General features: G+C 43.8%; 1 protein-coding gene across 9 annotated transcripts in view; it reads right to left on the reverse strand.

Moving 5' to 3' along the window:
• The window catches only part of LOC142761703 (uncharacterized), a 155,385-nt gene that overhangs the window by 31,150 nt on the left and 97,201 nt on the right, over positions 1-27,034 (reverse strand). For all 9 annotated transcript variants that reach the window (XM_075883919.1, XM_075883918.1, XM_075883921.1 and 6 more), the window contains 2 exons: positions 11,742-11,873; positions 2,123-2,222 (listed from right to left, as the gene is read on the reverse strand). In XM_075883919.1, the coding sequence (XP_075740034.1) occupies positions 2,123-2,222; positions 11,742-11,873 (232 nt within the window). The remainder of the gene's footprint in view (positions 1-2,122; positions 2,223-11,741; positions 11,874-27,034) is intronic.

Raw genomic sequence — 27,034 nt, forward strand, 5'->3', positions numbered from 1 at the left:
CCTCTCAAGCTGCTGCTTGCTAGAGTGGCACAAAGCCATCTGTTTCTTTTCATTGTTCCATGAAAGAGCATTTCTTTCACACGGGCCGTCTCTTTGTCCTGCATAACAGCCTGGTAGACGGCAGACCTTCAGGTCCAACAAAGCTTCTACAAAGTGGTACGAGTGCATGATCTTACTGCCTGCAACTGCAAAAGGGAGCCTTTTTGAGTCGTATGATGGATCCCACAACAAAATTCAGGGGATGCGTGAAAAAGTTTGTTGTCATGAAATTTCCTTGTTGGTCCGATTTGCTACGGAAAGCATGGCAACTACTGCATTTTCCTGATAGGTAATTGTGAGGAGTTATCAATTCATCTGTGGCAGCACCGTATTTACTTGCACAATTTTCCCACTTTTTTCGGCAGAAAACCGATGCAAAGATGGAAGGTGCGAGAATCATGCGGGGAAAACTTTTCATGAAAGCATACAGGGCGAAAAAGAAAACAAAACGGCCGCAAATTGAGATTCCCACACCAGCAACTAACAGCAAGCTTTGAGAAGTACTAATAAAAATTTACCTCAACCTAAAAGCAGAGGTTCAACACAAGGCAATAATTATTTGAGACACGAAAAGTGAAAGCAAATAGTCGTGACTTAGAATACCATACGCAAAGCTTGTGGACGTTGCGGGCGTAGCGGTAGCATTTGTTGCTCATAGGAGCCCTCAAAAGGTAAGTGTGGTATGCAAGTTAGCGCTGATGCCAATTTAACAGAATGGTCCGCAGTTTCCTTCTGAAGAAATAAAGTTTACCATCAATCCCAGTCTTAGGCACAACGCAGGCCCAACGCCTCTTGGTGGCTTTCAGCTGCCGTCACCAGTAGCGAACACAAAACTCGTCGACTCCGAAAGGCCTACCGGCGGCCCTGTTGTCCTTGATTAGTGCATGATCAATCACTTCCAACTTGAAAGCAGCTGTGTAGCTTCAGTATCGCTTTGTTACGTGACAAGATTACCGACACAACATACAAAACACACTGCAATGCGCACTTACCCCTTTGGTTTGGCTTGAATTTGATTGAATTTCTATGCAATATTAGTACGCTTGATGCTAAAGAGAGGGCACCAGATGGCACACGCTATCATCATCAAGGCTGAAATAGCAGACTACATTATTGCGGCAATTTTCGGGGGTGCGATAATTACTCGAGGAAAAAAAATCTTAGTTTTGTTGGGCAATGTGGAGGGGTGCGAGAATTATGAGAGTGCGAGGATTACGTGAGTAAATGACATATGTTTTTTTCATTATAGTCTTTTTCATTATACTCATGATTCAACTAATCTGCATAGCTCTACAAGGTATTATGAAACAATTTGTGAGAAAAAGGCACCGCAGCTGCTTGGTGGAACCCACAGAAAGCGACAGCCCTGGCAAGATGTCCCGTACGGCGGAACGGCATCTCGAACCGGAAGTCGATACAGACGAGCCCCGTAGCCCACAATCCTCTGCGTGAGCCACAATTTAGCCATCCATCTAGGTATTACAATTGAAGCGGAAATTGGGAGTTCTATTAGGTTGCGAAAATCATCGCGATCTTTTCTGGGATTTTTCCTGTTTGACCAGAAACCTGCTACGCGATGGCGACGAATGGCCCTTCACCTAAGTCATGGCTAGCCATGGCGACAGCAAACTGTCATTATCGCTCGGAAATCACGGGTATGTAGGTAGGCCTTCAAGTTTCGTACTTGCAGAAAGCGGCCGTCAGTTTGCGCGTTAAGTTTCGTGACCTTCGCTTGCTGTGGGCTTATCAGCTGCTATGTCTCTACACTCGCTCCATTCGTGAACGCCGCTGTGGCGCATGGATAATAAAAAAAAAAAAAACACTGGATGTGCGACGCGCAGAAGGAACAATATGGCGGCGGCAGCGGGCAAAGGGAGCAAGCCGCGGTTGCCGAGAGGGGTTGGCATAATAATAAAAAACGGAAGAGATCCAACGATCAAGGAGATGCCAGATGTCGGTTAGAAGGACTGTAGCGGATGAATATAGGGGGTGTGTTTATTATGCGAATAGATACAGTATTTACTGTGCATGAGCTCAGCCCTGTACAATGAGACAATGTTCAAGTGGCAGATATCAGCCATACCTCATGGCGCAGTTTCTCTAGGATCTTCATCAGTGCCACAATCAATGCTTCAGCAAGGTCCACCATGTCGTCCCGGCTGCAATCAAACATCTTCTCCACACTGCAGAGAGAACATGATTATAAACTCTCAAATGCACAATCAGACATTTATAGTCACATGCCCCCTCGAACCAGTTTAGAATGCACTGAAGAACTTTCAGACATGAGTCCAAAGCACAAACTCCATGTACACGCTTGTACGCTAGTCGTCACCCCTTCTAGGTATTTTTTTCTTTATGCAGTGAAGAAGGCCTCTCCCGATGATCTCCGCTGCACCCAACCCTACACAAGCACATTCCAGTTCATCATCACCCACACCCAACTAAATTTTCTATCTGGCCCAGTTGCACTTCCCTCTTTTGGAACTCAGTCGACAGCTCCAACTGAGCCGGCTGTCGACTGCTGCCCAGCTCCTCCTCTTCTAAAGTATCTGCTGTCTTGTTTGTTTCATTCTGCTGTCATTTATTATTTACAATAGACGGGCAGATAAGGCATCATACACTGGCTATTATAAGTGCCAGTGCCAAACCTACGCAACTCTATATGCCAGGGAAGGGCGAGTAAACAGCGTGCTGCCAGCAGTCTTGCGAAGTTGCCACTCCTCAATCAAAATTAATCCAGAATTGTTCCACATTTTTGCGACTCCAAAGTGGCATGAGAATGGAATGGCGATAAAGCTTCGAGGAATGAAATAAGAATGGAACTAAGCACATTTTGCTCGGAATAGAATGGGAATGAAATTAAGTCTTTCCAAAAATAGCCCATTTTTGTCGATGAGCTGATTTTCAAACTTCAAACGTTAGTAAGCAAGACGCTTCAATTGAACAACAAAATAGTAATTTGAAATATCTTGGCCTATTACAAGCATAGTAAAGCAACACACCTACTGTAATTCTGTCCCTATAGAGACTGTGTTGCTCTGATGTTTCCCTCTATACCTCGCATAACCATGGCTCTATGCCATGGTATTTGTCATGCGGAACAACGGCGGCAGCATACTCACATTACACTATGAGATTCTTTCCCCCTCGGTGGCCAACAGCTGCCTGCTGTCTCCCCATCCTTCACTTTGTTTTTGCTTCAGCCACCATCAGTGACTTGGATACATATTGGAAAAAGCGCTTATCTAACACTGAAGGGAACAGCGCAAAAAACGGGACGGAGAAAGATTGAACACACGACACAAGCGCTGACGAATTACTGTGGGTAAATTTATTATACCTGGAAATATACAGCTGAAAACAACAAAAAATGTCACACAAAAAAGAAAAACCAAAGGCAAAAAAGAATCTGCCACGAGTCGAAAAGAACAAGTTAACTACTCAAAAACATTATCTCTTTTTTGCCTTTCCCTCATACGTGCACGTGATGATTTTTGTTCTTGTTTCCAGCTACATATTTCCAGGTGTAATAAATTTACACACAGTTGTCCATCAGCGCTTGTGTCGTGTGTTCAATCTTTCTCCGTCCCACTTTTGCACTGTTCCCCTCAGTATCATGTACCGATTGGCCCTTCAAAAAACCCTTCCGCTTCTCTAAGTTATAATGTGTATTGACGCTGGTGCGATGCTTGTGTTCACTGGAAGCTTTCCTATACCAGCTTACGCACCGTCTCGTCCCATATTATCCCCCGCTCTCTTTTTTTTTTGCAATATTTTCCCCCCTAACTAAACACATGAGCGCCTTTGCCAGGAATTCTATCGCAAAGGTTTGCAGGTTAGCACAGCACACATTCATACATGAACTGTTACAACAAGATTAACCATACAGAGAGATACAGTATAGAATAGACTTTTGAAAGCAGTGGTGCGAGTAGCCAAAACAGGCAATCACACGTAACCAAGGCGGCACATCCCGAAATCCTTACAAGAGACTACAACATGTCGTCGTTTTAGCATTAACGCATTCAAGCTTAAAGAATATCGAGACATCACCATTTGTTCAAACATGCACTCTTGCAAAAAAAGGTTTGCATGTTCACTAACTAAATACTAACCATTAACTTATCACAAAAAACACTAATCTCCTAGTAAGTGAAAATAGTAAAATGCAGATTAGTGAAACTTGCTAGTCAACTAAGTAGTTCCTGAATAATGCTGACTGGAACAATTATTAATGCTACTAAATTTTTAATTACCCTCGTCTATACATGCATTTAGCAGCAATGGCGTAGTGATTAGAGCATCCGCCTCGCATGCAAAAGGCCCGTGGTTCAAATCCTGGTGCCGCGCAGTTCCCAACCGGATAAAAAATCCGCATGGCGATGGAACTGCATTACGAGGCCTGGGGTGCGGCCTCACCGGTAACCACCGCCGGGAACACACTCCCTCACCAAAGAAGGATTGGCCACCCTGGTGCAGTATCTGGCCGCTACCTCCCACATGCATACGTCAGATAACTCACGGCCCTCAGTCCCCAGCAGCTGCGAAGCAACTGACCACAGCGGCGGTCAGACCTGCAAAGCAGCAGAGGGTGTTAAGAATCTCTGGATCCGGACAGGCCGCCATTGGAACCTGAACTTGGCAACGTTTAACCCTAGAACCTTATCTAGTGAGGGAAGTCTAGCTGTACTATTCGAGGAGCTAGAGGGTGTTAAATGGGATATAATAGGGCTCAGTGAGGTTAGGAGGACAGATGAGGCCTATACGGTGCTACAGAATGGGCACGTCCTTTGCTATCGGGGCTTGGTGACAGAAAAGAACTGGGAGTGGGGTTCCTAATTTACAGAAACATAGCTGGCAACATAGAGGAATACTATAGCATTAATGAAAGGGTGGTAGGTATCGTAATTAAACTGAATAAGAAATACACGATGAAGGTGGTACAGGCCTACGCGCCTACATTCAGCCATGATGACGCTCCAGTTGAAAGCTTCTATGAAGATGTGGAATTGGCAATGAGTAAGGTAAAAACACAATATACAATACTGATGGGAGACTTTAATGCAAAGGCAGGGAAGAAGCAGGCTGGAGACCAGGCAGTAGGAGATTATGGCATCGGTACTAGAAACGCCAGAGGAGAGCTACTAGTAGAATTCGCAGAACGCAATAATTTACGGATTTCAAATACCTTCTACCGAAAACGAGGAAACCGCAAGTGGACATGGAGGAGCCCTAATGGCGAAAATAAAAACGAAATAGACTTTATAATGAGTGCACACCCAGGCATCGTGCAGGATGTGGAAGTGGTTGGCAAGGTACGATGCAGTGACCATAGAATGGTACGGTCTCGAATTCGCCTAGACTTGAGAAAGGAACGACAGAAACTAATACGCAAGAAGCCAATAAATAAGCTAGCACTGAGAGGGAAAGTACAGGAATTCAGAGTCTCGCTTTAGAACAGGTACTTGGCTCTTAGTGAGGAAACCAACCTTAGCATAGATACAATGAATAATAATCTGACGAGTATCATTACAGAGTGCGCAGTGGAAGTTGGAGGCAGGGTAGTTAGACAGGACACTGGCAAGCTTTCCCAGGAAACAAAGAATCTCATTAAGAAGTGCCAAATCATGAAAGTCTCAAGTACAACAAACAAAATAGAACTGGCAGAGCTTTCGAAGTTGATTAATAGGCGAAAGGTATCCGATGTAAAAAGGTATAACATGGAGAGAATTGAACACGCTCTGAAAAACGGAGGAAGCGTTAAAGCAGTGAAGAGGAAACGTGGAATAGGCAAAAATCGGATGTATGCACTAAGGGACAAAGAGGGCAAAATAACTACAAATATGGATAGGATAGTTGAAGTAGCGGAGGAGTTTTACAGAGATCTGTACAGTAGCAGGGACAACCACAACTTTAATACTATAAAAACTAGCAGTAATCCAGATGACACCCCACCAGTAATGATAGAAGAAGTCAGAAAAGCTTTGGAGAGCATGCAAAGAGGCAAAGCTGCTGGTGAGGATCAGGTAACATCAGATCTGCTGAAAGATGGAGGACAGATTGTGTTAGAAAAACTAGCCACCCTGTTTTCGAGGTGTCTCCTGAGGAGAAGAGTACCAGAGTCTTGGAAGAACGCTAACATCATCTTAATACATAAGAAAGGAGATGACAAGGACTTGAAGAATTACAGGCCGATTAGCTTGCTCTCTGTAGTATACAAGCTATTTACAAAAGTAATTGCTAACAGAGTAAAGAAAACATTAGAATTCAATCAACCAAAGGAACAAGCAGGATTTCGAACAGGCTACTCAACAATCGTCCACATTCATACTATCAATCAGGTAATAGAGAAATGCTCAGAATATAACCAACCACTATACATAGCCTTCATAGATTACGAGAAGGCGTTTGATTCAGTAAAAATATCAGCAGTCATACAGACACTGCGGAATCAGGGCGTCGAAGTATGGCCGTCGATGAAGTATGAAGATGGGCGTCGATGAAGGCAGGGAGACACAATCTCCCCAATGCTATTTACCGCGTGCTTACAGGAGGTTTTCAGAAGCCTAGGATGGGAACAGCTAGAGATAAGAGTTAATGGAGAGTACCTTAGTAACCTGCGCTTCGCCGATGACATTGCATTGCTGAGTAACTCAGGGGACGAATCGCAACTCATGATTACGGAGTTAGACAAGGAGAGCAGAAAGGTGGGTCTTAAAATGAGTCTGCAGAAAACGAAAGTAATGTACAACGACCTCGGAAAAGAGCAGCGCTTCGAGATAGGTAATAGTGCACTTCAAGCTGTAAAAGACTATATCTACTTAGGGCAGGTCATAACCGCGGAGCCTAACCACGAGATTGAAGTAACTAGAAGAATAAGAATGGGGTGGAGTACATTCGGCAAACACTCTCAAATTATGACAGGTAGATTTCCACTATCCCTCAAGAGGAAGGTATATAACAGCTGTATCTTGCCGGTACTTAGCTACGGAGCAGAAACCTGGAGACTTACAAAGAGGGTTCAGCTTAAATTGAGGACGACGCAGCGAGCAACGGAAAGAAAAATGGTAGGTGTAAACTTAAGAGACAAGAAGAGAGCTGAGTGGATTAGGGAACAAACGGGGGTTAAGGATATCATAGCTGAAATCAAGAAGAAGAAATGGACATGGGCGGGGCATGTAGCACGTAGACAGGATAACCGCTGGTCGTTAAGGGTAACTAACTGGATTCCCAGAGAAGGCAAGCGGGTTAGGGGGAGACAGAAGGTTAGGTGGGCAGATGAGATTAAGAAGTTTGCGGGTATAAATTGGCAGCAGCAAGCACAGGACCGGGTTAACTGGCGGAACATGGGAGAGGCCTTTGTCCTGCAGTGGACGTAGTCAGGCTGATGATGATGATGGTATATGCATTTACAATACCACATTAAGATACTTCTATTACAGAAGAATATGTAGGAGAATAAATGAAGTGAAATTGTTCACATAGATTAATTAGTGGCCACTAATTACTTCATGCAATTACCATGACAAGTATGCATCACAGCAACATACATTGGGCATGAACGAATCACAGACTAGGAAATACAAGAAAACGCGCATATAGAATGTCAAGATTAGCCGGTACGTACTGTAGAAGCCGTTTTACGCTACTATATAGTTTGGAATAGCACACTGTGTACTGGTTAACATTCATAGAATTTAGAAAAATAACAGACAATTTGTACACATGATCATCTGGCTTCTATTTGCACATATGTATGTCATCACTTAGCATGAAATTTTTATTTCAAAGTAATCGACAAAATAAGAGAGTGCCACAATTACTGCAAGGATCGAGTAACATATGTGGCTTGGTAGTTACTTAGTTAAGACTGAGAAAGCATCCCTGGTTAGTAACGGCAAAAGTTTGAAGCTTTACTAGCTGCTGGCTAGAGTAAAGAAATGCCACGAAGGTAGTAAAATACGCTCAAAAAAAGTCAATAGATGCGTTGCCAACTGTTTACTTACTTTTCTTTCCAAGATTGTGCTGACCATGCAAATACTGTAGGTAGCGAGAGAACTGCCCCATCGGAAGTAGTAGTGTGGTTGTACTACCCGAGATAAGTCACCGAGCTACTGTCCCTCCACCAGTGTTTTGTATACTTCTGCAATTCCTAATGAATTTGATAACAGCAGCTTTATGTTGTTACAATCATTCTTAGCTCGACAGAGCTATCAAAATCAAAGCATGCCTTTCCTACGTTGAGAAAATGTAGGAATGGAGTTGATCTGCCCGGTCATTCCCAGGGTCAGAATGAACTAGGGTTTTTTTCATTCTATTGAGAGAATAGAATTACAAGTTTCAATTCCCCGGAATGTGATTGGAACAGAACGAAGGCGCCCAATCCGCAATACTGGCTGCCAGGGGTAATAGTCACATGAGACATTTGGAAGGAGTTATGAATGATAACCTGTTGAATGACCAGTCATGTTCAAGCCGCCAAGTCTATCGAATCAGCAAAGCGCCCCTTAACTGAACTAATCTCTTTTGAGCAAAAAAAAAAAAAGGGTAAACAGCACGAATGTGCCCTCTCATTCGCATTGCGTGCGTGCTCACAATTAGAAAGAAAAATCCTACCAGAAAGCTCTAAACTACAAAACGTACACAAGTCGACACTCTTTTGCAAACTACTGTTTAACAGAGCGCTTGTTTCGAAGGGCAAAGACAATGCTTGTGGGAAGCATGCAAAGGAAACGTTTAGGTTGCCTCTGAAGCATTAATGCAAGAGGAAGCCAAGAGCTTCCACTGCTTGCCAGTATGCGAACCCAGGGTGCTTTAAAGAAAGGTGCCCGACTCCATATGGAAGTAATGCAATGGCTTGGATGACAGCAGGAAAGCTTTCAGAGGAATATGTTGGAGCAAAAGGAGAAGTTCTCCCTGGGCACAGCAACTTGAGCATGAATGAATGCACTTCATGAGCGGGGCATCATCAGCTCGAACACCTACACAGGATGCTGCTATTGACACATGCTGGGTGGCAGCTTCCCCTGCTTCACTCTGGCAATGGTTGTTGTGCCCGCACAACAGCCTGCTTACAGAAGTGAGTTTGGGTCATTCCAAAATGTTGACATCATCCATCGAGACCGACATCTCTGTTGCACCTCGTGAGGTTGAAGATGTCAACAATGGCCAAGTATTCAGAAAGCACGCAATATAGCCATTAAAAATGGTTGCAAACGAGAACCCCCAGTTTGCAAAGACAATTGCACAGTACACAGTCACCAGCCAATCTTGTGTGACTAATGACCCATTAATAAACATGAACAGCTGTACAAACAATGGTATAATGATTGCGAAACACAAGTAGCAAGTGCAAATGCACAAAAAATGAACATCATGCATTGCAACCCTATTGGCAGGCTTAACTGCAATAGATTTTCATTATGGCTGCAAAACATACACAATATGTCAGTTCGATGCTGGTCATGGCACAAGAGGCCAGCAAGTGTTCTAAAACGAAGGTTCCACCGAAGAAGAAAATTTTAGGATTCCACAAGTGCTTAGGGCTGATGAACTGTATTCCATGTATCCATAGTTATATTAAACTATCCTTTGATGAAGTCACTGCACGTTGCATCCACACTTCGGGAATCAGCAAGCAGCAAGACAAGCTTTACACAATAAGGTGTGACTCACTTCGATTGTCACCTATAAAGCATGCAATATGGTCGCTGGATTGAAGTTTCTCAGTGCCCATGCTACTCAGTTGGGCGCCAGCCAGGTGTTGCTTTTGTCCACAAAGTGGAGCACCCTGGAAAGCAACCTAACACCAGCAAACGGCAGCATTGTGCTCTTGTGTTGCGTTCAAGGCACACAGCTGGCGATGATCATGACAAGGCTGTCGACAATGAGGCATAATGGTGCATTCAGCACTGGCCGCCACCTTGCCTTAGCTTTTTTTTTAATACCTGCGAAGGCATCAAGGCAATTGTGCGCGTCGAAATCATTGACCGACTTGTTGCCAGTTACCGAAAAAACAGAAGACTTTTCTGACATGAAGCAGGCTCTCAGTAAATGAACACCTGTTAAACGAACAATTGCCCTCGATGTGATTGGTTTCACACAAGCATTCTACACTCCTGTTCATCTCTCAGTAAATGAGACTCTTGTTAAACGAAACACGTTTACCTGGTCCTTTCATGTTCTGTTCAATGAGCCTACTGTACTTAAAATTTATGCAACGAAATGTTATATCAATCACTGCTTGTTGCATTGATGGCTTCTCGCAAATGAAAGCATTTTTTGGTTGCTCTTCGAAAGCTGACAGCAATTCTGGCTTCAAGCTACCTTTTCAATTTTTTTTTCTCACAGTCATTATGCCACTGTGCAAATGCCTGGAAACTGAGCAGCCTTACTTGTGGTGCCAGAAGTCTGCTTAGGTACATGCCAATCTACACTCTGTTTCAAAATTATCCTTCAGCACTGTGGAGGCTACAGGGCCCCTCAGCCAATAGAAGGGTCGATTAGCCCCTCCACACGTAATCATCTGCCCCATGTCGTCTGCTCACCGAACTGTCTATACACACTCATTGCAGATAAGGCTGGTTTATTAACTTTAAAAATACAGTAAAACTACAGTGAAACAGTTTTTTCTTTCTTATTCATGCTTATATGTATTCCTAAAAACTGCACATAGTGCATTCCGTCAGGTTAGTTCAACAAAAGTCACAAATTTGGCTTATTTTCTTCTGTTTATCTTGTGTTGGCAAGGCACTGCTGAAGACTGGTGCTACATATTCAAAAGGGTATATGACTGACTTGATCATTAGAGCATTAGTTCAATCAAAATAAAGACAGAATTATGTTCTTTGGCTCCTCTCTTTCTGTTGCCTATTGAAACAGAACTCATGATGCAAACTACTTTCAGAGCTACAATATCTGCTGCAAAATGTCATTGATGACCCTCCTTCTATTTGCAGACAAAAATAGATGCAGTGCTTTGCACAAACGTTCATCGTGCCCAGTGTGTCTGCTCAACTTTTCCCACCGTGAGCCACTATTGACAAGAAGGTTAAAGCATCATCATATGCAAAGCCCACACCAACACAGCATAGATATTTGGCATTTAAAACAACTTACTGTCAATTCCCTGTTCAAACAACAACACCTAGATTATAGGCTCGGGTTCCTGCCGGGCCTCAACAGCAGTTGGGTCAAGCCGGGCTGGACCCAGCAGGCTAAATTCTTTCTCAAGCTTGGACCAGGCCTATGTTTCACATTTCAGTCACTAGGCCAGGTTTGGGTTGGTAAACTTAAACAATTTCTGAACCCAGGCCGAGAATCGTAGCCTGTGCAGTGCTCTTGTATATACACACCCACATTCACTTCGTTTCTCACAGCATGAGCAGTCAAGTCGATCACCTGTGCCTCAACAGAAAAAGCTCTAGAGCCCATTTTATCACTTGTAATATATTTGAATTACCCTTTCCTCATACGCCCAAAGCAAGCCAGCAACACCCAACTGCATGGCCTAAAACGTATCACACTATCTGTCGCAGAAAATGCGCAAGTTGTCTACGTCTTCTGGAGGCCAGCCAATATACAAGGCCAGCCAATATACATCTCCTCAACCATAAGCAAGCCTTTGCAAGATCCCGTTACCCTAAAAGCTTTTTCCAAAATCGGGAATGAAGCTTAAGGTGTCATGTAAAAGCACTTACACAGCCATGTAATCTGCCACACGAACGACGGTTTCGAACGTCGCAAGCAAGTCCTCAGAGTTGCATACAGCTCTCTTGTAGTAGGGGTACATATGCCGGTGGCCGGACGGTATCTTGGTGCAAAGATTTCCACTGCAAAACGAAAGAGGACGGCCCAACATTTTCTATCACAAGTACGTTTGAAATATATTTTAATCCCTGCAAGATAATCACGACACTGCAAAGAAGACAAGCACAGATGAATAATTGTTGAGCTGACTGCGAACAAGTCGAACACTGCTACGAGATTTGTACCATGGCTTACAGAAAACATCTCATTAAAAGCAATAATTTTCCTGATTCGGTCCAAGTCCTGCACAACAGCCAGGTCCAGTGGGAGATAGATTTCAAACCAAAATCTGTTGGTTTGCCGCCCTCATGAGAGCAGTATCAGAGACAACCTAAATCATATGGCGCATACCAAGGTGCGCTAGCTCACGCCGGCGACTATCGCCCATGGGACAGCACTAAAGCTCAAAGAACACTTGCCAAGCTGCAACGAATTCACCAAGGCCCGCTAACTGACCTACCTACCCTGCCCTAGGCCTAGGAAGATGATGGATGAAAAAGGCACAGCTGTTGGCCCTCAGACAACTGTAGCCGCACACACACCCAAACCAGTCGTAATATCACACACTATGACAGGGTGTCTACCAAGTCAGCATTTTGAAATTCCCCGAGATTTCCGGGTTTTCCCAGAGTATTTTTGCAAAATTCCCTGAGTGGCACATAACTTTCTGCCACGTCAATACAAGAAGGTACCATGCCACCCAATGCTGTCACTGTCTAGTAAGCATGTGTAACATTTCGTGCAACATTTTTCTAAGCTTTCCAAAATTTCAAATTACTTCAATGCAGATTTTGAATGTGCCAAATGTGTACAATAGAAAAATTCTATTAAAAACACATCAGCAACAGTATTTTGGTGTCCGCATCATTTATGACTGCAAACTGCACCATAGGCTTACAACTTTACCCAGTCAAAAAAAGTGAATTGGTTCAATTGGTCATACCAGTTCATAGCAATTGGTCCTAAATGATCATTCATATACGTACACCACTTTCCGATTGGTCTCCCAATTGAAATGCTTGTCAGTCCAATCGATCGCACACATCCCATTTGGTAAACCATTGGAACAGTGAATTCCCATCGGCCTCCCAATTGGAATGCTTGTTAGTTCAATTGAATGTGCACGCCCGCACGGGAAAATACTTTCGAATCGGAGGAGACCCTTTATTGGAAATATTCTAGTCGTAAAGAGTGTTGCAAGTGTTCAACTGGTTGACCTGGTAGAAACCATTTAATTCCAACTGGCTGACCAGTTCTCTTCGACTGGTCAACCCTATGGAGTGCCTTGTGCAAGTTCTGTGAAGTTGGCAATGAGTGAGGTGGTAAAATTTTGCAATATTTTTTCCCAAAATCATAAAACACCTTATTATAGTACTATATCTGCTACAAACATTTCTTTCCACTTCACACCTTTATGACACGAGTAGCCACCCCAGTTCAATCATACAAGAACACATTGAGAAAGCGGTCGAGCAAGCATTGGTTTAGTACCAACAAACCTTCCAAAACCGCTGCATTTGAAGCGATAAAGTGAGGTCAAAATGAACTTTATAAATTAATTTCTCATTACAAAATTTTGTATTGCTTTTCGACGAAAGCAATTTTTGTGTAGTCTAGATTTTCATAAAAGAGCATGCACTCACAGTGAAAGCGCTGCAGCACGTGCCATCAGGATCGTCATCACTAGTGGACTGCCGCAGCGGGCACAAGTCGCAATGTTCACCGACGTGTTTTATACCCAGCCTCTTTGCAGTAATTATGCTGGCATGATCCATTGATTCAGCCCTTTTTATTTACAATCAAGGCAAGTATTTTACTTTTGAACCACCTTAACACCTGTATTATTATCATCTTTAGAAGATTTTGTTCGTTACACTAACTAGTGTTGGCTCGCGACTGCAGCAGACACGGTGCACGGGCGTAGCTAGCATGAAGTGTGGGAGCTACTGTACACGGTAAGTCTAGTTACATCGGTAACATTTCCATACTTTGTGCAGAGGTAACCACACTGGTCTGGAACACTCTAATGACGCACTCTGAATCGCAACGTCGATGTTGGAATGCATGGCTGCTTAAGACGAATGCTCACGTGTGGACTATCTCGAACTACCCAATCTGGAAAGTGCCAGAGCGTGCAGTTACAGAGTTTTAGACTGGTGTGTTAACCTCTTTACTGCAGCCATGTAGTCTATTTTATCTATGTCTCATCATATTTTTCTTTCATGTAGCCTGGCTGCGTGATTGCTGATGCAATGCGGAACAAAGAAATAACTCTGAGCAACAACACTATGTCAACGACCCCCTTTCTAAAAACTGCAGCAGAACGAGCAGCAGTTCAACTACATATACCCTTGCTAGCAGGAATTGGGAGTTGTACTATAAATCTCGCTCTGTACAAGACATTTTTGCCGAACTATTGTCGTCTAGTTAAGCCTCTTCGTGTTGAGCACCAGTTTGTTTTAATTTGATGACCATTTGCACTCGGCTGGTTAACCAGTTGGAAACCAGTCTATTTTAACAGGGTGACCAGTTGAGCACCTGTTACCTTTAATTGAATGACCACATCTATTCAATTGCTTAACCAATTGAGTACCACATACCTTCGACTGACCTTCTAGTTGGACACAAATTCTCTTCAACCCACAAACCCTTTAGAAGCCAGCTAGTTTCAATTGGATGACTACATCTATTTGAATTGATCAACCAATTGAACACCACCTAGTTTCAACTGGAGGACCATTTAGGATTACCTGGATTACCAGTTGCACACCAGTTCACTTTAACTGGTTAGCCATTTGGATCCCAGTTAGCTCTAATTGGATCACCAATTGGTCCCCCCCTCCTACATCAATTGGTCAACCAATTATCCACCAGTTCTGTCTAAATGATTATAAATAATTGAATATGAATTGGTTCACCAATAATATATAAATGGTATGTTTCCAACTGGTGCAAAATTCCAATGGGTAGAAAACCAATTGATATCAATTGGTATTTTTCCAATTGAACCACTCGAACTTTTTTGACTGGGTACCTATCTCCGACCAACACTGCTGTGGTTCTTCAGCGATCGATTGCATGATGTTTTGATTTCATATGAAGAGATGAGAAAAGGTATCACAACAACTAGCGCCAGGGGCGGCGCCGCGCAGCCAAGCACCTCGGTCGTCATACAATGACCAGCGTGTGCGACTACACTACAGCGGCTGCTGCACCAGCACCCCTGCGGATGATCTCATGTGAATCTATAGTATTTCAGAACTTGATATTGCTTGAAACATGGGTCAACGCAGAGCGCCTCCTCACAGTCCACACAAATAAAATGTGTCTGTTCTTTTGGAGCAACGAGTTGCACTGGCACACATGGGGCACATCTGCGTGTGGCTGCCTTGGGCAGAGTAACCTCAATAATCAAGGAGAAAGAGAATACCGCGTGAGCGTCGATGATAAATGAGCTAAAAGCTGCCCCAATAAAGATGAAAATCGGCTTCCACCGCCCCTGCAAAAGCGTATGATAAAGATAAAAACCAAGTGTCGCGCACTTATCCGTTGCGATCACGCGGGGAAACCAAAACCATGACAAGGCCATCGGCGTTACTGCCGACCGCGCGACATGGTGATGCTAGGAATCAGTTTTTATTTATTTATTTATTTATACAACAATCCTTAGTTGGGACCTTGGTAGGGCAGAAAGATGAAGAGTGCATGTTCCGGTACAACAAAATGTGTGAAACAAGTGGTAGGCATAACCATGTCCCATAATTCGCATGACCTAAAACGGAAAGTGACTTCATAACATGTCCCATAATTCGCATGACCTAAAACAGAAAGTGACTTAACAAATAAAACGCGGTTACACATTCGAACTTACACGTGCACATGTATGCAAATACATATATAGCAATCCTCAATGCAGTTATGCACACATGATTGATTGATTGATATGTGGGGTTTAACGTCCGAAAACCACCATATGATTATGAGACACGCCGCAGCCGTAGTGGAGGGCGCCAAAAATTTCGACCACCTGGGGTACCTTAACGTGAACCCAAATCTGAGCACACGGAGTTATTGGCACATAGGAACAAAGTACCGAGTGCAGGTAAATAAAATAACAGATGTGTCAAGAATAAATGTGCACACGTACTAACTACACATGAGTAAATATAAACTAAATATAAATAAGGACCAGGTTCATGAACACTGACACTAGAAGCAAAATTCGCCAGTGAAGACTACAACACTTGCTCATTTGTTAATAAATTTTAATCATTCACCGTTCTGGGGAAAAAAGAATATTTAAATGCATTATTTCAGGTTTCAACTCGGACATGAAAATGGAAGCTCTCTATGAGCTGCTCGTTTTCCTAGTGTATAACTATTTTGTCCTGTACCTCTTAATTTTCATTCTTTTTCTTTTAATATAGTACCGCCAAAGTATTACGATTTCATGGTCGGGGCCTCCATAAGAATGTTAACACTTAGTACTGTGATGTTTATTATATTTTCTTTTGTTTCATGCTTCTGAAACCACAACGAAAATACTTTATGAACACTTGCAGAAACACTTTAAATGTGTCTTTTTTTTTGTTTTACCTTCCGGTTTCGTAGCAGTGTACAGAGCCGACATGCCCTTTTTTCTTGGTAAATGTGACCTTTTACATATATTTCGCAACTTCCCTTCCCCTTATGTAATGCCCCATCAAGGGCCCTTAAGGGTTAATATATGATGATGATGATCATTTATGAAAATATGGAAGAAAAGTGGTCCAAGTATCAAACACTGCGGGACACCAGACGATGCTGAATCTCTAGCCAAGCAGCGTCGATTAAATGAAGCCAGTTGTAGACGACCAGTTATGTATCGTGAAATCTAATATGTTAGTGTTGTGTTTTGGGTTTTCAGTTTCGGTTTCGGATTGACATGTGAGGATGCCAGGGGGCGCCGCTATGGCACCTAGGATTTCAAGGCGACTATAATAAAGGCAGTGTGTGTTGGGTAACCGTAGAGTGCGGTTGTGCTTTCTTTCGGCGCTGCGCGCCAACCTGCGTGTTCGGGCTGGTCGTTGTCCCCGCCGGCCGCGTACGTCTCCGTCGGCCATCTTCTTCTTCTGCTTCGTCGGGACCAGCCAGCCCCCAATACAGCAATGGCGACGAGGACCTGTAAGAACCCATTTCGTTTTCCGTGTTCGTCTGTTTCGTGCTTCTAACGAACCTACTCTGATAACCCTAGACGCTCTTTGTTCCCAGCAAGGTGGCTCCTACGTGCTGCGTCGCTTCATTTCTTCATTCAGCTACGCCGCCTCTGCCTTCGTCTTCAAACAGTGTCTGGGCGTCATTTTCTTCTCGTCTACACCTCTCCATTCTTCTTGTTTGAAATGGTGTCTCCTATTCCACCTCCCCTATTTCTTATTCGCCCGGAGACCCGCCACTTCCGTGGGCGGACTGGAAATTGGTGTTTCAGGCTTACGCAGACGCGGTCGGGGAGGACGCCAGCAAGCCCGAGCGTCGCAAGGCCCTGCTGCTCAACGCGTTGGGCCCTGCCGGGTTAAAGCTCTTCTATACTTTGAAAGCCACCAACGCGTCGCCGACGCCAGCGTCGGGCGATGCCTTCAAGAATGCTGTTGCTCTTTTCGATGAGCATTTTAAAGATGTCTCGTGCGATTATCTTGCACGCGTAAAATTTCAAGAAAGGCGACAATTGCCTGGTGAGCCAGTCGCTGAGTTCATTACTTCTCTTCGAACACTCGCTGCGTCGTGCGGCTTCGGCGCGCTCGAGGACGATATGATCCGCCATCAGCTTTTCACCGGGGTAACCTCGCAAAAGTCCGCTGCCGCATGCTTCAAAAGGGCTCCTCGATTTCATTATCCGAAGCCCTCTCGATTGCGCGAGAGGATGAGCTTATTCGCTCCCAGTTGGAGCAATTCACTCCGCATTCAGTGCAGCAACTTTCTGCTGCGGGGGGCCAAGGCGGCGGCTCTTCGTTTCACGGTACGCGTCAACATGGCGGCCCTTCACCTTCGTCTCAGTGTGGCGGTCAACATGGCGGCCCCTCTGCGTCACGGGGGCGAGAAAGCCGACAATATCCGGAACCAGTTTCTTCGTCCGCCCCTTCGAGCACTGGACAAACCAATACGGTCACTGTTTTAAATGTGGATGGCCTTCACACTACGTCCGAGCCCAGCATCGTAGTTTCAGTGGGCCATGTGCCCTTGTCATTTCTCGTGGACACTGGTGCCTCAGTCTCTTTAATCAATGCTGCTGACTTTCACAGTCATTTTTCCAACATTCGGCTTTTGCCTTCACACGTCGTTCTACAAACATATCCCAAGGGGACGATTGATAATTTAGGTCAATTTACAGCTCAGGTCTCCTATTACACTTGCACTGCTTCCATTACTTTTTATGTAACAGCCAATGGCAGCTCACTTTTGGGACGTGATGCCATCAGGGCTTTGTCCATCAACATCGTCGGTGCGTCTATGACGTGTGCTCAAGTCGACGTCCAAGATGATCTTCCGGCCAACGCGCCTTCCGAATTCCACCACCTGTTCACCCATGAACTGGGTTGTGTGCGTGGTTTTGTGCATAAAGTGATGCATCGACCAGGTGTGTGCCCTGTGCGTGCCAAGCTGCGCCGCATTCCTCTTCTTCTCCGTGAGCAAGTCTCTGCGGAACTGTCTCGCCTTCAAGCCAGCGGAATCATCGAGCCTGTCTCTGCTTCTGACTGGGTTTCTCCACTGGTCGTCATCAAGAAAAAAGATGGATCCCTTCGACTATGCGTCGACTTACGAGAACCGAACAAGGCGATCGTCATAGACGGGTTTCCACTTCCTCACATTGAAGAACTGCTTCATCAGCTCTCCGGAGTGGTATGTTTCTCCAAGCTGGACCTCGCGTCCGCTTATCACCAAGTTGAACTTTCTGAGTGCAGTAGAGACTTGACCACATTTGTATCGCACGAAGGCTTGTTTCGGTTTCGCCGCGTGTGTTTCGGGCTTGCATCTGCCCCTGCAGTGTTTCAGAAAATGATGTCAATTATTCTTAAGGGTTGTAATGGCGCCCTTTGTTACTTGAATGATATTTTGGTGTGGGGACGTACTCGCGAAGAGCACGATGCTAACTTGCATACTGTTCTCAACCGCATCAGTGAATGCGGTATGAAACTTAATAACAAGTGCATTTTTTCGGTGAATGAGTTACAATTTCTAGGACATAATGTCAGTTCCCGCTGCTTGACACCTGTTGAATCTAAAGTTCAGGCCATTGTCAATGCCCCACGGCCTACTGATGTTAAAACCTTGCAATCTTTTTTAGGTCAGGTTGGTTATTATGCCAAGTTTGTTCCTCACTATGCTGATGTTGTTGAACCACTGCGTACTCTACTTCGTCAAGCACAGCCTTTTAACTGGTCAGCTGAAGCTGGGCAGAGCTTCATTCAAGTTAAATCAATACTGGCCTCAAAGCCAGCTGTTAGTATTTTCAATGAGAAGCTTCCCATCGTCATCACAACGGATGCGTCCGATGTTGGACTGGGAGCAGTGTTTCAACAACTCGGAGATGATCAGCTGATCACTATTGCTTTTGCATCTCGTACATTGACCCCTGCTGAACGCAGATATTCAGTAGGAGAGCGTGAAGCTCTCGCTTGTCTTTTTGCCTGTGAGAAATGGCATGTTTACTTGTGGGGCCGGCACTTCACATTACGTACAGATCACCAAGCACTAGTTGCTCTTCTTTCTGCAGGATCCGAAGGCCGCCGCCCCATTCGCATTTCTCGTTGGTGTGCCAAACTCATGTATTATAATTTCAGTGTTCAATATTGTAAGGGTTCTAATAGCGTGGTTGTGATGCACTGTCGCGCCTTCCTCTTCAGATACCGGTTACTGAAGAGCGGGATGAGGAAGTTGTTTCATTAGTTACTTCCTGCATTACTAAAGCTGAGCTTCAGGCAGCTACAGCTGCAGATTCCACTTTGTCTCAAGTTCTCAAATATTTACGTGAAGGATGGCCTTCCAAAGGTGCTCTTGTTTCTGAATTCTTGCCTTACTTCGCAGTCCGACAGAAACTGTCTTGTGTCGAGGACTTGCTTTTCCGCGATGAACGCGTGATTCCCCCTGCTTCTTTCCGTAACAAGCTAATACAGCTTGTCCATGAGACCCATCCAGGCATTGTCCGCACCAAACAGAATCTCCGAGACAGGTACTGGTGGCCAGCCTTAGACAAGCAGGTCGAGCATGCAGTTTACAACTGCCATATATGTCAGGCAGCTGACAAGTCTGCCAAACCTGCATTTTCTGCGTTGCAGCCAGTCCAGTGGCCTGATCGGCCTTGGCAGAAACTCGGCATGGACATCATCGGTCCTTTGCATAATGTTCCGCAAAATGCCCGGTTCATTGTTTCTCTCATCGACTACCAATCCAAATGGCCAGAAATTTGTTTCACACATACGGTTACTTCTGAGGTCATCATTGAATTTCTGTCTTCAATTTTCAGCCGGGAAGGGCTTCCTGATGCCATAGTTACGGACAATGGTCCACAGTTTCAGTCCCAACATTTCGAGGCTTTTCTTTCACAACGAGGAATTCAGCACTTGAGGTCATCAGTTTTCTATCCCCAATCAAATGGCCAAATCGAGCGCTTTAATCGCGTTCTGAAGGAACATATCCAGATCGCCCAATTAGAGCACCGTCCCCTCAAGCAAGTCTTGACTGAATGTTTAGCTTCGTACAGGTTCACACCACAAGGCACCACTGGAGTGTCTCCTACTCAACTTCTCCACGGTAGGCAACCGCGAGTTGCTCTCGACATAGTTTCTTTGCCTCGTAACATAGCAGTGTCTTCTCCTGATCAAATTCGGACCGGGGTTTTTTCTCGTCAACAAGCAATGAAAAAGTATGTTGACACCCGTCGAGGTGCAAAGCAGTCCAAAGTTCGCACTGGCGATCTAGTCAAGGTTCGTGTGCCAGGCAAGCGCCCCAAGTATCGGGGTCCTTACAAAGTCTTGGGCCAGGTTAGCCCCACTTCTTTTCGCTTAAGTGATGGTAACATCTGGAATGCTTCGCGCCTTGTTATTTTTAATACGGATTTGCCTTCAACACCTAAAAGTCTTCATCACGTTCCGTCCACGCCTTTCAACTACGCATCAGACTGTTACATGTGGTCTCCATGTACAGGCATTTCTTCTTCAAGGGGGGAGGAGTTACCAGGCGGTGTCGCTGGTTCAAGTACACCAAGTCATACGGTTCACTTCGAACCTTCAAATACGGCTGATACCGTTGAACCGGACTCCGGTCTGCAAAATTCTTCCGAAGCTCATGCTGCAAGCTCTGATGAGACCGCAAATTTTAACGCTCATTCAGAGCCTTCACAATCTTCCACTGCTCTTGATGTGTCACATCAGAGCAGAAGTGACCAAGGTGCAGAGACACCAGATTATACACCCAAAAAGGCCCGCCCTAAGCGGAAGCGGCAGAAGCCGCGTCGGTTCGAAGACTACGTGACGTAGAACTCTTGTTCCGAACAGTTGTGTGAATTTTTTTGTTTGTCAGTGCATTTTCAGGACTTGTAGTGCGTGAGTTCGGTGTGCCGTGTTCTGAATTTTCATATGTTCTAATGTACAGACCTTGTAAAATATGTTGGTATCGAGCATGTATAAATATAAACAGTGTATAGGTGTGCTTTTTCGAGGAGGGGATGATTGCTGTGTTTTGGGTTTTCAGTTTCGGTTTCGGATTGACATGTGAGGATGCCAGGGGGCGCCACTCTGGCACCTAGGATTTCAAGGCGACTGTATAATAAAGGCAGTGTGTGTTGGGTAACCGTAGAGTGCGGTTGTGCTTTCTTTCGGCGCTGCGCGCCAACCTGCGTGTTCGGGCTGGTCGTTGTCCCCGCCGGCCGCGTACGTCTCCGTCGGCAGTCTTCTTCTTCTGCTTCGTCGGGACCAGCCAGTCCCCAATACAGCAGTTAGCCCAGGGTTTTGAAGTACTAAGTTTAATTAATAAAGCAGCTTATTATGAGAAATCATATGAAATGCTTTGCAAAAGTTTAGAACAATAGCGTCAGTTTGATGACCAAATAGATGTTGCACATCGTGTATATTTTCTACTAGTTGAGTTTGTGTAGAAGCCTCTCAAAAAACTCTGTTGAACCTCGTCGAAGAAGTTTTTTCTTTGAGAAATACTGAAATGTGTTATGCATTATATGTTCCATCAGTTTGCAAGCTGTTGAAATTAGTCATATGGGACAGTAATTTTCAACTGGAGATTTGATCCTGTTTTTGTGTAGCGGTATAATCTTAGCTATTTTCCAATCTAGAGTGACCTCGCCCTCCTGCAACGATTTTGAAAAGAATACATGAAGGTACTTAGTCATCCACTCCGAAAATAGCCTTAAAAATTCGTTGGGAATGTCATCGGGACCGCACGATTTTTTTATATCTACATATATATATATATAAGAGCAAGTTGAGTATTCCCTCTTTGCTAATGACAATTTCTGGTACAGGTGGATTAAATTGGGCATTAAATTGTTATCATTGGTGAAAACAAACTGAAATTGATCATTGAATGCGTTCGCTATCTTCAAGATGCCATGAGTAATGAAACTATTAACTTCAAGAGCCGTGGAAGAACGAGACGAAGGGTAAATCGATCGCCACAATTTGTCTGAGGATGTGGAGATAAAGCGTAGCAGTATTACATTATGGTAGTTTTGTGTATTGAAACCTTACTTTGAAGTTAAACAATTAAAAGAGACATTTCTTGATTTTGACTATCTGTTGAAGAGCCCTTCTTCAATCTTTAAAGCTTTCTTTTGAGCTCTAGTGTAAGCCGAGTAATCCAGGGGTTTCTATTTATTGGTTTCTTGACAATACGTGGCGCAAAACGGTCCATGCATTCTATAATAATACCTTTTATGCGGTGCCAGAGGTTGTTTACGCTAGCATCACTGCTTGCAGAGGTGTTGAAGCGAAAAGACAATGGATATATTATTGAAACATCATCTGCTCTGAAAAATTTGGAAAGTTACGAATTGATCAATGTTTGTTCATTGATACACCGGAGAGAGTTAGTAATACCAATTCGTGATAAGAAATGCCAGGATGAATTTCAGATGCAACACAAGATGCAGAACAGCCACGAATGAAAAACAAGTGATGCATGGATCTAGTTTGGCCTTGTATCCTAGTGAAATCATCAACAATTTGCAATAACTCAAATGCAAATATGAACTCTATAATTGCTTCACCTACTTTGTTGTTTTGCTTCCTGGTAGTCAGCAAGTTCCAATCAATGTTTGGTGCTTTAAACTCAGCAACCAAAATACCTCTATCTTCTTGTTTTAGGTGAATGGTCATGAAACTGTAATTCAATAAAATTGTTGCGTACAGAGGAGAGTGGCCTGTAAATAATGCCAATAACGTACTTAACATTTCCATGATATAAGTTTAGCAGAAGAGAGCTTTAACGTTAGGTGTATCATAATGTTCAAGGAATTTTCGAAGAGCCACCTTCTCCTTTTTCTTGCTCTGCGATCTTTCCTGAACACATTGTAATCAGCTGGGACAAATTTGCTGTCGAAGATCGAATCATTTAGCCAAGCTTCAGTGAATAGAAGAAAATTTGACAGATCCCGCATACCTGGGAATCGACGTTATGCGAAGCATGCGGAGGGAAGGCTACCATGTTGCAAATTTTTTTTTATTGGGCGACGCGCCATGAAATGAGGCTAAATATATGTACAAATGTTGCATGTACAAACGTAAGTTGAAGAGTTGCCGATGTCTATAAAATTAATTGTTTGCCCTTGCGCAACGATGCCAACTGTAGCATGCATATTAGCGACACCAGATGCTGCTATGAAGCGCTGATGCTCCCGGGGATGCTGGCCCGCGACACCGCTACATTAATGAACTTCAGCGCATGGCAACTAACCACAATTGATGTTAACCCGACGTGATGGCTGTGTCCAAGAAGTTCATATGTAATGTTTACAAAACTGAATAGGCAGTTCTGCGACCACTATAAAAGTTTAATGAAAATCAGCGTCTACTTGACAAGTAGTTCCGAGACCTAGCGTAGCTTTATGGTAAAATGCTTCATTGCCATGCACAATGCTTGGGTTCGATTCCAGCTGGGACCCCGACATTTATTCTTTCCATTTGTTGGGTCGACGCCACCAATGTCTGGTATTTCATAACTCTCCAACATTAAAATAGCCCATGTGTGTCCTAGTCATTCCTAGGGGTCAATCATCTGTGGCACATACCCACATACCAGCAACACATACCCGCCCATGGGTATGTGCCACTGTCTGATGCCTTACACGACCAGGATTGTGACAATATTCTGACAATATTCGTCAAACCATTTTACCCTCCCATGCAAATTTTGGTTTACGCCAAGTTAAGTGGGTGACAACGAGAGCATCAAAACAAGCGGCTAGACGAACAGACGGACGGACACGCTCGAAGCCGCCGAAGTTTTTTTAGTACAGTGATCGCACAGGGATCGTGAGCAAGTATAATACCATCCAGCTCAGTACATTTAATATACTGCTGCAGTTCATGTTTAATATTGAAATGGGGGGCCAAGGGCGCATTACTAGTCACCTACGAGGTGCTTTATTTTGATGACAGTGTTAATTTTCTAGTCATTCCACGTGTAAAAAGTACCATCGACACAAGTTTGTCATGAATGAGTTTAGCACCCCTTGCTCTATCTCATGTTGCACTGTCCCGAAAATTTTCTCGTGTCTCTCACACTCGCTTGGAGAAATCCTGAGAAAGAGAGAGTGATCTGTGTTTTAGTTTATAGCATTTTCCCAGAGTCATTTACTGTTCACAACAATTCAAGAATCTCAGGATTACAGGGAGAGTTTCTTCACCTTTGAGGCCGAGCCTATGAATTCTTTCTATAGCTGGAGTTGGTATTTCCAGTCTTTCCAAGAAGATACCTTCTACAACTTTCTTTTATAGCTCCCCACTAGAAGTTATTTCTGCGAAATCTGTTCTCCAGGTCCTCTACTTTTTGACTGAGCACGCTGTTGTGAAATAACCTTCTCCATGTCATTTACTTCAGTTATTATTTCCTGAGACTGGAAAGCTGCTGACCTATCCAGTTAATCTTTTCAGCTAAGGTAGTAATTAATCTTACTTTCAAATTTCTTTTGGTTGGCTTGGATATTTTTTTCTACGGTAGCACTAATTTTATTTTGGCCGGCTAATAGCTGCACCAGCAGATCTTTACCAGACGGACCGGGATTCAACTCAATGTCATCAGATACGAATAAATGTATAACAGAAGTGCATAAAAATATGTTTAGCAAAGCGTGGGCAGGGCAGCAGCAATGCGAACTGGTTATCACTGCGGTAAGCCAATCAGCAATCACTAAACTGTATTACTTCCGCAGTTCTGCTTATTTTTGCAAGAATATAGCACAACTCGGAACACCTCTTGTGGTTCCTAGGAGTTAATAGAACCTCCTAGTAAGCATCCATGATTATGGCGCGAAACTTCAAATGCAGGGTCGAAAAAGATACCTGACACGCAAAACTTCAGCGAGTAAAGAAGAAATGTTGCTCCCAGTGATGTGTGCATATTCAGTGTGTCGGGCAGGTACACAATTGAACATATTGTAAATGGCCCGCAGAAATTCCATGACTTGCCACCCTGTTGCCATGTGTCCCATTTTGCATGCGCCGTTTACAACGTGAAGGCCACAGCTACAAATGTCGAGGTTTCGGCAGCAGTTTTTCGCTTCACGAACCTCTTGCTTGATCTCACGTAGAAACTTCATGTCGACATTTGGCCTTTCCATTGATATCTACGATTTTCGATCGTGAGAGTCCTTCTGTGGAGCTTTTAAATGCAGACACCAATTCTTCAGCAAGAGTGCGCCTAAAAAATCATGTCATGTAGCGAGTTTTCACGCATTCCTATGCATCTGCCTAAATGCGAACTAACACGTCCAGTCGCTCCTTTTGTGCAACCTTATTCAATGATTTATCAAATGCTATGACGAACAAGATAGCACATACTGCTGACTGGGCGAGTTATTGCATGATAAAAAATGAAACGTCTTTTTTCAGTGTTTTTTTTGTTTTTTAAACTTTTACTTTGATCCGCACAGTATCTCAGAGTTTTTTAATTAAAACCACAAAACGATACCGCTTTAGCGCAGCTCAGTCTGAGCATGAAGAAAAGATGCTATTCAGTCAAGAAGGGGAAAAAACAGATGAGAGTGTGAGCGCTCATAATGTCGTTTGTTTTTCGTTTGAATGCATAGCAACTTTTCTTCACACTCAGACTGAGAATCCCTAAAGAAATATCATTGAGGTAGCACGCTTGACTCATTTCCAACTGAAGGCACTCTTTCAAAAAAGGTGCGAGAGAAAGACAATGGTACAACCCATCATACCCATCATGTTTTTGCAAGTTGCATATTCTGAGCAGTAGCTGACGACAGAAGCATCATCAGAGAAGCTGACGCCGCAGCAGCACGTAATGATGAGTGCATCATGACAGCATTGAGGCACCAAAATACTTCCACAATAATGACCTCTCAATCACGATGAAACCAATATTTTGTTGAACTTGGGAGCTGGAAAACTGTAGGCGTAGTTCTGTGATGCCACCTAGGTCTTTTGGTTTGGATCACTTTATGGAGCAGCAAAATTTTCATGTTGGAGCACTTGGGAGAAGCAAAAGTTTCTATTTTGGAGCACATTGGAACAGTAAAATTTTCATTTTGTAGCAATTTGGAGCAGCTAACTTCACGTCCAGGAGAAGAAGCAAGTTGAGTTTACATTTGAGGGCATGAATAATTATTTTGGTGCTGTTGTTTCCTATGAAGAGCTTGAAATATTTCCCTTCACTTCAAATCTCATGAAGCCAGTCATTTTAGGAGCACTCCCTATTTTAGTTGATCATGCTAAAATAATGGCATAATTATGTTGGCCACTCTGAAAAAACTAGTTCAGTCATTATTATCTAAGAAAATAAACAAACTACTGGTTGAATGAAACTGTACTTCATGAAATAACATTCTATGCACCTATGTGGTTATCAGTATATATGGTAGACAAGCGCTATGACGTACAACACTAGACATACATAGTCGCAACTGCATTTCCCTTAGACGACTCCAAGGATATATATTTATTATTTTTCAGAACCAATT

Source organism: Rhipicephalus microplus, unplaced genomic scaffold, assembly GCF_043290135.1.
Source record: "Rhipicephalus microplus isolate Deutch F79 unplaced genomic scaffold, USDA_Rmic scaffold_22, whole genome shotgun sequence".
Lineage (NCBI taxonomy): Eukaryota > Metazoa > Arthropoda > Arachnida > Ixodida > Ixodidae > Rhipicephalus > Rhipicephalus microplus.